At 36.9% G+C, this 13,796-nt stretch overlaps 1 protein-coding gene across 1 annotated transcript in view; it reads right to left on the bottom strand.

Moving 5' to 3' along the window:
- The window catches only part of SCP2 (sterol carrier protein 2), a 128,247-nt gene that overhangs the window by 111,222 nt on the left and 3,229 nt on the right, over positions 1 to 13,796 (bottom strand). Inside the window, exons 2-5 of the mRNA XM_086717022.1 lie at positions 11,471 to 11,528; positions 10,757 to 10,828; positions 6,928 to 7,059; positions 3,934 to 3,998 (exon numbers count right to left, since the gene is read on the bottom strand). Of these exons, the coding sequence (XP_086573148.1) occupies positions 3,934 to 3,998; positions 6,928 to 7,059; positions 10,757 to 10,828; positions 11,471 to 11,528 (327 nt within the window). The remainder of the gene's footprint in view (positions 1 to 3,933; positions 3,999 to 6,927; positions 7,060 to 10,756; positions 10,829 to 11,470; positions 11,529 to 13,796) is intronic.

Below are 13,796 nucleotides of genomic sequence, written 5' to 3'. Positions count from 1 at the left end.
GCCAAGTGCCTCTGAACATATTATATTATGTTTATTCCACCATCCATGACTTAGCTCATGATGTTTTCTCCCATACCCAGAAAGATCTCATGCTTCCCTATCTTTAATTATCTTTATAATATTATTATAATTATCCATATTTATTATATAAAAATTTCATATAATTATTATCTCTTATTGTCTTTAAGACCCAACCTAACATCTCCTACTTTCTTAAAATGTTCTCTAATGAAAATGGGAAATAGCTCTTGTTGATTTCAATGCCTGTGGTTACTAACAGATACTGTCACATATATTTAACTTAATTTAAGGTAGAGGTCCTTTAATGTTTGAACAGAAAGAACTGAATCAGGTTGACCTCATAAGTCTTAGATGAACAGGCTAAAAGTTATCTTCAACTCATTTTCTAACAATGATTCTAGTTTTAGGGGCGCCTGGCTGGTACAGTCGGCAGAGAATGCAACTCTTGATCTCAAGGTCATGAGTTAGATGTTGGGTGTAGAGACTACTTAAATAAAACTAAAAAAAATAATAAAGCAATGACTCTAGTTTTTGTTTTTTTTTTTTAAGTTTATTTATTTTGAAGGGGGTTAAAAGAGGCAGGGAGAGGAGAGAATCCCAAGCAGGCTCTGTGCTAACAGCACAAGCCATCCAGGCACTGGCAATTTCTAATATATATACATTTTTTCAAGGGTAATTGCTTCTTAAATTATATACATGAGGCACCTGGGTGGGCTCAGTCACTTAAGCATCTGACATTTGATTTTGGCTCAGGTCACCATCTCATGGTTCCTGAGATCGGGCCCCACATTGGACTCCATGCTGACATCCCGAAGCCTGCTTAGGAGTCTCTCTCTCCCTCTTTCTCAGCCTCTCCCCCACTCACATATGTATGTTTGAACACACTCACTCATTCTCTCTCAAAATAAATAAATATTTTTTAAAAAAAGTAAAGGGATGGAAAAGATATTTTATTCAAATGAAAACTAAAAGAAAGCTGAGGTCACTATACTTATATCAGATAAAATAAACTTTAAGACAAAGGCTATAATAAGAGACAAAGAAGGTCATTAAACTAAAATCCACTTCTATTAATTACACATAAGATTCAAATATTCAATCTAAATAAAAACGCTTAATCATTTTGGCTCTCCTCTACATTCACATGTTCATATACTTATTAAAGTATAATTATGTCTGGTCTTATTATTTTAAGTCAGGTTTAAAACCTCAAAACCATCTATCTAATGATAAAGGGGTCAGTCTAACAAGATGACATAACATTTGTAATTTTTCATGCACCCAACACAGTAGCACCTAAATATATACACCAAATGTCAACAGACCTAAAGGGAAGGATAGACAGCATTCAATAATTGTACACAGGACTTTAATACCCCACTTTCATAGATAGATTAGATAGATTAGTCAGACAGAAAATCAATAAGGAAACATTGGACCAGATGGACGTAACTGACATATACAGAATATTCCATCCAAATGCAAAAGAATACACATTCTTCTGTGGTGTACACGGAACATTTTCCAGAATAAATCGTGTGGTAGGCCCTTAATAAATTTAACAAGACTGAAATCATCAAGCATCTTTTCCAACCATAATGGCATGAAACTAGAAGAAAACTAGAAAATGCACAAATATGTGGAGATTAAACAACATGCTACTGAACAACCAATGGGACAAAGAAATTAAAAAATATCTTTTTTAAGATGAATTAAAATGGAAATAAAGCAACCAAAAATTATGGGATGCAGCAAAAGCAGTTCTAACAGGGGGAAGTTCATAGTAATAAACTCCTATACAGAGAAATGAGAAAGATCTCCAAAACAACCAAAAACAAAACAAAACAAAAAAACCCACATGACAAAACCCTAACTTTACACCTCAAAGAACAATAAAAAGAAGAACTAAGCCCAAAGTTAGTAGAAGAAGAACATAACAAAGATCAGAGTGGAAATAAATGAGACAAAATATCAAATAGAAAACATCAATGAAACTGTGGGACCCAAGGAATTTAACAAAACTCCCCTATCCCTGGACAAGCAGAGCAAGACTAACTCCATTTTATGCTACACCCACCATCCCATGTATAACCCCCACATGACCTACTTATTGCTTAAGACACTCCCCCACCCTCGTCAAGCCGCAGAGCACACCCTTACTGGAAACCGGCTCATATAGGAATATGGAACCCCTAACTGCCAAAGAATGTAAACCCCGCCTTTTGCCCGCCAAACTTGCGTGCCAATTCTGACCAGAGTGATAGGCTAGTTCAAACAGTTCACTATAGGGTAAATTGTAATTCAATTGCCACCTGCATGTGGACTAACATCACTATGCAACTTTCTGTGTGTTACAATCTCATTGGCCATTGGCCCCTATAAAACTGCTATGCCTCTTAACCTAGGGGTCCAAGTCCCTGCTCCGCTGTGTCAGGTATACTTGGGCCCAAGCTCGAGCTTGCAAATCAACTCTCATGCGTTTGCATCGGTATCAGCTCCTTGGTGGTCTCTGGGATTCGAAATAGGGGTATAACAAAACTAAACACTGGTTTTTGGAGAAGATAAACAAAATGCCCAAGCCTTATCTTCTCTCACCACTTCTTCTCCATTAATTCCAATTAAACATAATTATATCTTATCACACTATCATCTAAACTCTTTTTATCTTTTTTCTCTTTAGAGTGTATACTAAATAATTATTTCTAACCTAGTCCAGTTTCACTAATTCTCTTTTTAGTCATGTGTAATCTGCTATCAAACCTATCTTCTGATTTCTTACTTTTAATCATTTTATTTTTCTTTTCTATAAACTCTACTTTTTTTTCATGCCTATCATGTCCCTTTTTGCAGTTTCCAATATTCTTACAATATTTCCAATTATGGTGCCTTGTTTCTTTAATGCCTGGTTATTACTGCATGTCTTAGATAATTATTTGAAGAGTTCTCAAAGCCTCCAAAAGAAGATGCTTTCCTCCAAAAGAACACTCACACTTGTGTCTGTTAAGTACCTAGGTAATTACCATTCTGGAACCAATTTAGACTGAATTCAAGGTTTGAAGTTTCTCTAACTGTCCTGTAATGAGAATTTTGGTAGCAATCTCATATGAGGAATATCAAAGAAAGATTTTTCAGTGAAAGGTTTTTCTGTTTTGTTTTTGTTTTTTTCCTTCTCTTTTTTCTCCCCTATTCCGCTCGGTACCAAGACAACTCTCACAGGAAAAAAAAGACAGTTTTTCTTTAGATTTGCCCTTACCCAAAGGGTTTATCCCCGCAGGGCCCCAGTTTAATGTGCAGAGTGAGTATTAAACTTCTGATCTTGGGAGGACTCTTGCCTCTTCACTCCAGGGGACCATCAAAATTAAAGCTCACAGCTTCCTGATCAAAGGCATTCAAGGCAAAAGTGCTTCAAATACTTCAAACTCTCTGGCATTCATCTGCAATTCCTCTCTCTTTAGCACTTCCTTGCCTTTAGGATTTTTTCTTTATATTCCAATACTTTAACTGTCATCTCTAGAACTGGTTTAAATAATTTGGCTTCCCATTTCCAGAATCAGAAATCCCACACTTTATTAATCCTCTTCAATTTGTTAAGTTTTTGAATTAATGACTCTCAAATTAAATAGGTAAGTCACCTCAAATTCAATCATTTGACATTTCTGAACATCAGGTTTATCATTGACAAAGTAAAGAGGTTGAGCCAAATTATCTCTGATTCTTTACTGTTCTAAAATACCAGAATTTATGCATACATATACAGTGTCACATTTCAGATTGTGAATATATCAGCTCATTTAATAACTATGCCAAATTATGCTTTGTGTTGCTTATTAACAGGTTCTATTTATAGTAGTCAGATGGGCAAAGTTATCTCACAGTACTATTAACAACTCCAGAGTAACAGTTAAGACTCACATTTGATAAAAGGGGTCCCTTCTCCATCTTCTCAAACCCAAGAGCCAAGACACAATCTGCCATACCTTGAAAGAAAAATGTAATCATTAGGAAAAATTAAATTTCAAGACACCTAACCAAATACCATTAAATACTTTAAGTAATTTATATAAAATTGAAATAGATGCTATAATCTGACAAAATGTTTAATAAGTGAAAAATTAGAGTAAATTCTTATATGATTCCAGATAAGAGGAAAAATTACGTATTTAATTCTTCCTTTTATTCTAAATAATTTGTATGCTAATAAAACTTTTTATTAATATGGAAATATGGTTCAGCGAAAACAAATATAAACAACCAATTTTGGGTTTTTATTAATTATTTTTTAATGTTTATTCATTTTTTGAGACAGAGCGTGTGCACGCACACGAGACAGAGAGAGAAAGAGCGCCGCATGAATGGGGGCATGGCAGAGAGGGAGACACAGAATCCAAAGCAGGCTCCAGGCTCTGAGCTGTCACCACAGAGCCTTATGCAGCACTTGAACTCACGAACTGCCAGATCATGACCTGAGCCAAAGTCATACACTTAACCAACTGAGCCACCCAGGCGGCCATAAACAACTAATTTTGAATTTTAAAACAAATAAAATTTAAAAAATTTTTAAAGGATCCTGATTAAAATCTTAACAGAATTATTTTTGGAGGGAGGGGATGCCTTAAAAATGATGTTAAAGTTCAACTGAACAGCAAAATAAGAATTACCAAAATTTTTCTTTAAAAAAAAAAAAAAATGAAGAAACCTAACAAAGTGAGGGGCACAGAGGACTCAAGCATTATCAAACAATAAGACATTATAAAGCTCCAACAAGTAAAATAACAGTGGACGGGCACTCGGGTGGCTCAGTTGGTGGGGCATCCAACTCTTGATTTGGGCTCAGGTCATGATCCCAGGGTTGTGCAATCAAACCCCAGGTAAGGCTCTGCATTGAGTGCCCTGAGTGCGGAGTCTGCTTAATTAAGACTCTCTCCCTCTGCCCCTCTCTCTCTCCCACTCGAGCACTCTCTCTGTTTCTCTCTAAAAAACAAAACCAAACAGGGGTGTGCCTGGGTGGCTCAGCTGGTTAAGCATCTAACTCTTGACTTCAGCTCAGGTCATGATCTCACATTCATGGGTTCAAGCCCCACACTGGGCTCTGCACTAACACTGTTAGTGCTTGGGATTCTCTCTCTCTCCCTCTCTTTCTGCCCCTCCCCTGCTCTTGCTCTCTCACTCTCTCAAAATAAATAAATAAACTCAAAATAAAAAAATAAAACAAAACAAACAAAAACAAAGTGGAGTAGTAGAGCAATAATCAACAATCAACCAACAGAACAGAATAGAGGGCCTAATAAAATACATTGGAATATTTGGAAATATAGAATATGATATATACTCAAGAGAACTAAAAACACATGGCCACTAAAAAATGTACATAAATATTTATAGAAGCATTATTCATAATAGGCAAAAAATAGAAACAATCCAATGGCCATTAATTGATAATTGGATAAACAAAATGTGGTCTATCCATACAATGGAACATTATTTGGTCATGAAATATAATGAAGTAGGGATATATGCCACAACACAGATGAACTGTGAAAACATTATGCTAAATGAAAGAAGGCACAAAAGGCTATGTATTATATGCTTCCATTCATTTAATGTTCAGAATAGGTAAATCCAGAGACAGAAAGTAGCTTAGTAGTTACCAGGTGTTTAGGAGAGGGGAAAATGAAGAGTGACTGCTGATAGGTTCAGGGTTTCTTTTTGGGGTGATAAAAATGTTCTAAAACGCTAGATAGTGGTGATGGTTACACGAAATCTGTGATTATACTAAAACACACTTAATTGTATAGTTTCAAAAGGTGAACTTATGGTACATAAATTAGATCTCAATAAAATTATTATTTTTTATTTTTTTAATGTTTTCTTTTTCTTTTTATTTTTGAGAGAGAGAGTGTGAGCAGGGGAGGGGCAGAGACAGAGGGGGACAGAGGATCCAAAGTGGGCTCTGTGCTGATAGCAGCGAACCCAGTGAGAGGCTCAGACTCACAAACCGTGAAATCATGACCTGAGACAACGTCGGACACTCAACCGACTGAGCCACCCAGATGCCCTTACAGCTGTTATTTTTTAAAAAGATCTACATTGGGGCGCCTGGGTGGCGCAGTCGGTTAAGCGTCCGACTTCAGCCAGGTCACGATCTCGCGGTCCGTGAGTTCGAGCCCCGCGTCGGGCTCTGGGCTGATGGCTCGGAGCCTGGAGCCTGTTTCCGATTCTGTGTCTCCCTCTCTCTCTGCCCCTCCCCCGTTCATGCTCTGTCTCTCTCTGTCCCCAAAATAAATAAACGTTGAAAAAAAAAAAAAATTTTAAAAAGATCTACATTATAGGGGTGCCTGGGTGGCTCAGTTGGTTAAGCATCCAACCCTTGATTTCAGCTCAGGTCATGACCTCACAGTTCACAAGATCGTGCCCTGAGTTGGGCTCCGTGCTGACAGCGCAGAGCCTGCTTGAGATTCTCTCTCTCTCTGCCCCACCCCTGGCATGCATGTGCACAAGCACACTCTCTCTCTTTCTCAAAATAAATAAATAAACTTAAAAAAATAATTTAAAAAAAGATACACATTATAAAAGCAACCCCTCTGGGGCATGTGGGTGGCTCAACTCGTTAAGCATATGACTCTTGATTTTGGCTCAGATCATGATCTCATGGTTTGTGGGTTTAAGCCCCACCTCTGGCTTTGTGCTGATGGCCTGGAGCCTGTTTGGGATTCTCTCTCTCTTTCCCTCTCTCTGCCCCTCCCTTACTTGTGCTTTCTCTCTCTCAAAATAAATAAATAAACTTTAAAAATCAATCAATCAATCAATCAATCAATCCCTCTGATGGTCATAGAGAGAAATGATGAAAGGGCAATAGATATTGCCCCATGTCTATTTAAGTACAGTAGACAAATAAACAATCCTTACCACCCTGTATCAGCTGCCGGGCCATAAACAAAGCAGTAGAACCAGTAGCACAGTTATTGTTGACGTTAATTATAGGAATTCCAGTCAGTCCCAAACTGTGATAAATAGACCTCTGCCCACAGGTAGACTCACCTGTACAGAAAAAGAAACAAAAACTATAATATCTACAACATGGGAATTTATGAAGCTGCAATGCAACATAATACCACAGTATGGTGGTTGTTTTTTTTTCCAGTATTATGCCTTTGCCTAGCATACAACACAGGCAGAACAATAAATAAACTGACATCTTACTCAGAAAAAGGTTTTGCATTAAGCATCATTTACACTCCAAATATGAAAAATCCTCAAAACACAGTATGATATGTACTTTCTCTACATGTTACAATAGGAAAGTAGAGAAATGACCAAGTAATAGCGAACAATTCAATCTGGCTAGTGCTACATGATAAAGGAAGCAATGTTTCATTTATACTTCCTTACAAATCTTTAAAACTATACCATCTGATTAAAAGGCTATGACTTTCTCAGGGAGCCTGGGTGGCTCAGTTGGTTAAGCGTCTGACTCTTAATTTCAGTTCGGGTCATGATCTCAGTTTGTGAGTTCAAGCCCAGCATCAGGCTCTGCGCTGACAGTGCGTAGCCTGCTTGGGATTCTGTGTCTCCCTCTTTCTGCCCCTTCCCTGCTTGTTCTCTATCTTTCTCTCTCAAAATAAACAAACATTAAAAAATAATAGTAATTTAAAAATAGAAATAAAAAATAAAATAAAATTTTAATTTTATTTTATTAAAATATTTATTATTTATTAAAATATGATTTTAATAAAACCATGATTTTTCTATTAATAAAAATAATAATAATAAAAATAAATAAAATAAATAAATAAATAAATAAAAATAAATAAAAATAATAAAAATAATTTTCTATTTTCTATTAATAAAAATTTTTCTATTAATAAAATCTATGATTTTTCTCTTCATATAAAGGTTCCACAACTTCAAAAAGTTTAAAAGATCCTATGAGGCAGGTCATTACAAAAAAATAGTGATCCAAGCTGAATACACATTTGACTCCCTTTGCCAAGTAACACGGCCACCAAGGCAGACATGCTAGAGCAATGTAATGGGAACATCTGAAGGTATAGACTCTTCAGAAGTCTTCAGGGAAAACAGCAAAGTTCAGGACCTCCTTTTCAATAAATACATTGTGTATCTCTCTGACCTAGTAAATTTCCCTTTGAGAATTCTCTTGGTATCTTGAAATCTCAAAAAAATAACCACAGATATGCACACAGACTCACCTACGGTTATGCTTACTATAGCCTTTTTTCAAAAACTTTTTTTAACGTTCATTTATTATTGAGAGACTGAGAGAGACAGAGCGTGAGCGGGGGAGGGGCAGAGAGAGAGAGGGAGACACAAGTTTGGGAAGCAGGCTTCAGGCTCCAAGCAGGCTTCAGGCTCTGAGCTGTCAGCACAGAGCCCAATGTGGGGCTCAAACCCCTGAACTGCGAGATCATGACCTGAGCTGAAGTCAAATACTTAACCAACTGAGCCACCCAGGCACCCCAAAGCCTTTTATGATAACTAGAAATCAGAAAAAATTTAAAATGTCCCATGAATGAATGAATGAAGAAAGAAAGAAAATGTCCAAGAACAGGATATCATTACTACTACTAAATAAACTGCAGTAAATCCCAAAGACTAGAAAATCATACAATCATTAAAAAGGCTGTAAAAAGACTGGGTACATTCTAAATGTCCATTGAAAGGCAATGGATTCAATAAATTATGATATATCTATTCAATGGAATTTTATGCTATCATAAAAAATAGACCAAGGAAGCTCTTTATGATACAATTTGGAACAGTAACCAAGAACTACTAAGTAAAAAAGAAAAAAAATTTAAGATACAAAATAGTGTGTGTATTATGCTACCATCTATGTAACAAAAGGGGAAAGGGGAACTTACACACTCACACATACTTGTATATGTACAAATCACTTCTGAAAAGATACACCAGAAATTAGTGAAACTGGATGACTAAGTGAAGGTAACCATGAGACAGGGAGACAGAAATAAGTGTGAGATTTTCCACTATATAACCATCCACTTTTGGTATTTTTGTACCATGTAAATACTTCATCAAGTCCAGAAAAAAAAAAAAAAACTTAATTGAAAAAATGCTGGGGCACCTGGGTGGCCCAATGGGTTGAGCGTCTGACTTCGGCTCAGGTCATGATCTCGCGTTCCATGAGTTTGAGCCCCGTGTCAGGCTGTATGCTGACAGCTCAGATCCTGGAGCCTGTTTCAGATTCTATGTCTCCCTCTCTCTCTGCCCCTCCCCCACTCTCACTTTGTCTCACTCTGTCTCTCAAAAATAAATAAATGTAAAAAAAAAATTTTTTTTAATGTTAATGATAACATAAAGGAAGACCTAATGGAGAATACTGACAATACTAAAATGAGAAAAGTAGGTTACCAAAAAGTATGTATACTAGGACCTGATTATTTTTTTTCTTTTTTAAGTTTTATTTATTTAAATAACCTCTACACCTAATATTGGACTCAAACTCACGATCCAGAGATCAAGAGTTGCACATACTTCTGACTAAGCCAGCCAGGTGCCCCAGGACCTAATTTTCTTGAAGAGAAAGTTGTATATGCATGCATACTCACATGCATTCATATTCACTGAAGGATAACACCAAAAATTAATGGTGATAATTTCTGAACTGGACAATGGGATTACAGGTGATTTCTTTTTTGTCTTTTTCTGTTTCCTTTTTTTGTTATAATTAGTGTACATTCTTTTCCTAATTAGAAAAAGTTTGATATGGGAATGCAAGCTGGCGCAGCCACTCTGGAACACAGTATGGAGGTTCCTCAAAAAATTAAAAAGAGCACTACTCTACGACCCAGCAATTGCACTACTAGGTATTTATCCAAGGAATATAGGTATGCTGTTCCAAAGGGACACATGCACCCCAATGTTTATAGCAGCACTATCAACCATAGCCAAAGTATGGAAAGAGCCCAAACGTCCATCGATGGAGGAATGGATAAAGAAGACGTGGTATATATACACAATGGAGTATTACTTGGCAATCAAAAAGAATGAAATCTTACCATTTGCAACTATGTGGATAGAAATAGAAGGTATTATGCTAAGTGAAATTAGTCAGTCAGAGAAAGACAAACACCATATGACTTCATTCATATGAGGACTTTAAGAGACAAAACAGATGAACATAAAGGAAGGGAAGCAAAAATAATATAAAAATAGGGAGGGGGAACAAAAGCATAAGAGACTCATAAATATGGAAAACAAACAGAGGGTTACTGAAGGGGGTGTGGGAGGGGGGGATGGGCTAAATGGGTAAGGCGCATTAAGAAATCTACTCCTGAAATCATTGTTGCACTATATGCTAACTAATTTGGATGTAAATTAAAAAAAGAAAAAGAAAAGAAAAAAGTTTAATAAAAAATTTTATTGGATACAAAAAAGTAAATGTTTACAAATTTTAAAATAACAAAGAACAAAAATTTATCTTCTGAACAGTATCTTTATATGGTAGGACTATGGGCAATTTTTTGTTTTTTGAAGATAAACAATTTTTTTTTAATTTATCTCCTGTTTTGGCAATAAACAATGGCAAAGACATATATTAAACTAGGCTAACACATAAGGGAAATCTAGGAATGATAGGAATAAGACTCTGAATTCTGATTTTTGAGGGTTAAAATTTACAAATGCCTCTGCACTGTTTATGAAGTTGCTGCTATATTAGGTGAAACACTTTTAGAATATATAGTTTACCACATACCATAAACGTAGCCAACACATGCCTGTTCCACTACTGAATAAGGGATCCGTGCATCAGATAAAGCTTTCTGGCCTATAAAAACAAAAGCGTTTAATCAAATAGTGCTTTGAGTATTTGCTTTAGGTGAGTAAAAATTAAGTTTAGAGTTTTCCCAGAGTAGATCTACCTCCAAATAGTCTACGTTCAATTCAAATGACAAACCTTCATCAAATCCTCTCAGACCTCTCCATTGAGAAATAACCATTTCTTCCTCTAAGCTACTACATCACTTTTCCATACCTCCTTTATGATACTTATATACTAACTATAAATATATTAAACCCCAAAATCTTAAACCCCCTTAGTGGCAAGGTCCTTGTCTTACTCATCTCTGTGGCTCCACTGTACCTCTAAAGGGCAAAATTGGAAAGAATATCATTATTGGGGGGCAGGGAGGATGCCCACAGAGCCCTTTGCTGTCACACTAAACAGTTGGATAGTACATAAAATCAAAGGCCACTGTTTGCCCTGGCTATCTAGCTAAAAATTAGCCCAAGCTCTAAAAATTAGCCCAAGCTCTTTTCCCTTTGTCCTTCCTAATGAATCAGTACGCAACTATCTGTATAGGTTCTTCTCCTTGACCCAGGATTCTTTTTACGGTTGCAAGGTTGTTCCACAATCAAGATACACTACACAGTAACATCAATGTTCAAATACCTAAATTTTCTATTTTACCTGCTTCTTTTGCCAAGTCAGGATAGTCTCTTGAATTCTCAAGTCCAGGCTTTAGGAACTAGAAATATAGAAGGAGATAATAACAGAAGCAAATATAGTTAGATTTTTCTCACAACAGAGCACTGCAGAAATTCATTCATCTATTAGCTTACACAAAAACACACTGAGCACCTAACATACTGAGCACCTATCATGTTCCTGGACTCTGACAATAAATAATATACAGTCCTTGCACTCGGGGAGCTTCTAGTCCAACAGAAAACAGAAAATTATACTACAGTGTCCATAAGTACAGAATAATTTGGGAGGGAAAACTACATAGGTTCAGAGGGAGGATTAGAAAGGCTTCCCAGAGGAACTGACATTTAAATTAAGTCTTTTAGGATGGAGTTTGCCAAGTCAAAGAAAACAAAACTTCTAGGGCAAAGGTCTAGAAGTGAGAGAATATGGCTCAATCCAGGTACTATAAACAAGTTTATATTGCAGCAGTTGAAGTGCAAGATAAGTTACAGCAAGTGACAGGTACAGAAGAGTACCTTAGGTCCAAATGATGGTAACCACTAACATTAATTGGGCACTTACTGTGTTATGCATTATGCTAAGCACTTCACATATATTAACTCATTTAATCTTCACAATAATCCTAAGAGGTAGTCACTATTATTATCATCACCTTACAGTAAGAAAACTAGGGTATATAGAGAGATTAAGTAATTTGCCCAAGGTCACATAGCTAATAAGCAATGAAGCTGAAACTTCAGACAGTCTGGCTCTGGAGCCAACTCAGGGAACGTTATATGCATTCCTTTGACGTCTGAGCTTTATCCTGAAGACAATGGATTTTTTTTTTTTTTAAGAGACTGGAAAAAAAACAACGAGATACTGCTACACACCTATTAGAATGGCCAAAATCCAAACACTGACAATACCAAATGCTGACAAGGATGTAGAGCAATAGGAAGTCTCACTGCTTGTGGGAATGCAAAATGGTATGCCCACTTTGGAGGACAGCTTGGTGGTCTCTTATAAAACTAAACCTTCTCTTAACATTAATCCAGCAATCCTTGGTATTTATGCAAATGAGTTGAAAACTTATGTCCACAACAAAAGCCCACAGAGGCACATTTATAGCAATTTTAAATCACTGCCAAGACTTGTTAAGTAACCAAAATGTCTTTAGTAGGTGAATAGATAAATAAACTGTGGCACATGGAACACTACTCAGTACTAAAAAGATATGGACTATCAAGCCATGAAAAGACACAGAGGGTGGTGCCTGGGTGGTTCAGTCAGTTAGCATCTAAATACTGGTTTTGGCTCAGGTCACGATCTCACGGGTCATGGCACAGAGAAGAATTCCTTGTTGGACTCTGCCCTGACAGTTCAGAGCCTGCTTGGGATTTTCTCTCCCCACTCTCTCTGCCCCTCCCATTTGTGCTCTCTCATGCATACATTTTCTCTCTTTCTCTCTCTCTCTCAAACTAATAAACTTTAAAAAAACAAAGAAAAGACATGGAGGAATTTTAAATGCATGTTACTAAGTGAAGAAGTCAATCTGCAAAGCCAACAGACTGTATGATTCCAACTATACGACATCCTGGAAAAGGCAAAACTATGGAGATAGTAGAGATTAGTGGTTGTCAGAGGTTGAGGGAAAAGAGGGATGAACAGGCAGAGCACAGAGGATTTTCAAGGCAATAAAACTAGTCTGTATGATTTTTTTTTAATGCTTGTTTATTTTTTGAGAGAGAGAGAGAGAGAGAGAGAGAGTGACAGCGAGGGAGGGGTAGAAAGAGAGGGAGACACAGAATCTGAAGCAGACTCCAGGCTCTGTGCTGACAGCATAGACACAGGGCTCGAACCCACAGACCATGAGATCATGACCTGAGCCAAAGCCAGATGTTTAACCAACTGAGCCACCCAGGCACCCCATATTCTGTATGATATTACAATGGATACATGTCATTATACATTTGTGCAAACCTAGAATATACAACACCACAACGGAACCCTAATGTAAGCTATAGACTCTGAGTGACAATGATGTGTCAGTTTAGGTTTACTGATTATAACAAATGCCCCATTCTGGTGCAGATTACTGATAGCGAGTGAGGCTGTGCATGTGTGGGGGCAGGGAACATATGGGAACTCTACTCTATACTTTCTGCTCAATTTTGCTGTAAACCTAAAACCGCTTTGAAAAATAAAGCCTTATCTTTTAAAAAAGAGAGAGACTGCGGTGAAAAGAGCTGCATTTTAGATTATTATAGATGTAATGTGGAGAAATGAATGAAGGGAATAGGCAGGAGGCAGTGAGGACAAATGA

The sequence above is a fragment of the Puma concolor genome, chromosome C1 (genome assembly GCF_028749965.1).
Source record: "Puma concolor isolate L17-30 chromosome C1, mPumCon1.1.hap2, whole genome shotgun sequence".
Taxonomy (NCBI): Eukaryota; Metazoa; Chordata; class Mammalia; order Carnivora; family Felidae; genus Puma; species Puma concolor.
Note: the sequence above shows the minus strand (reverse complement) of the source record. Positions and strands in the feature narration are given on the sequence as shown.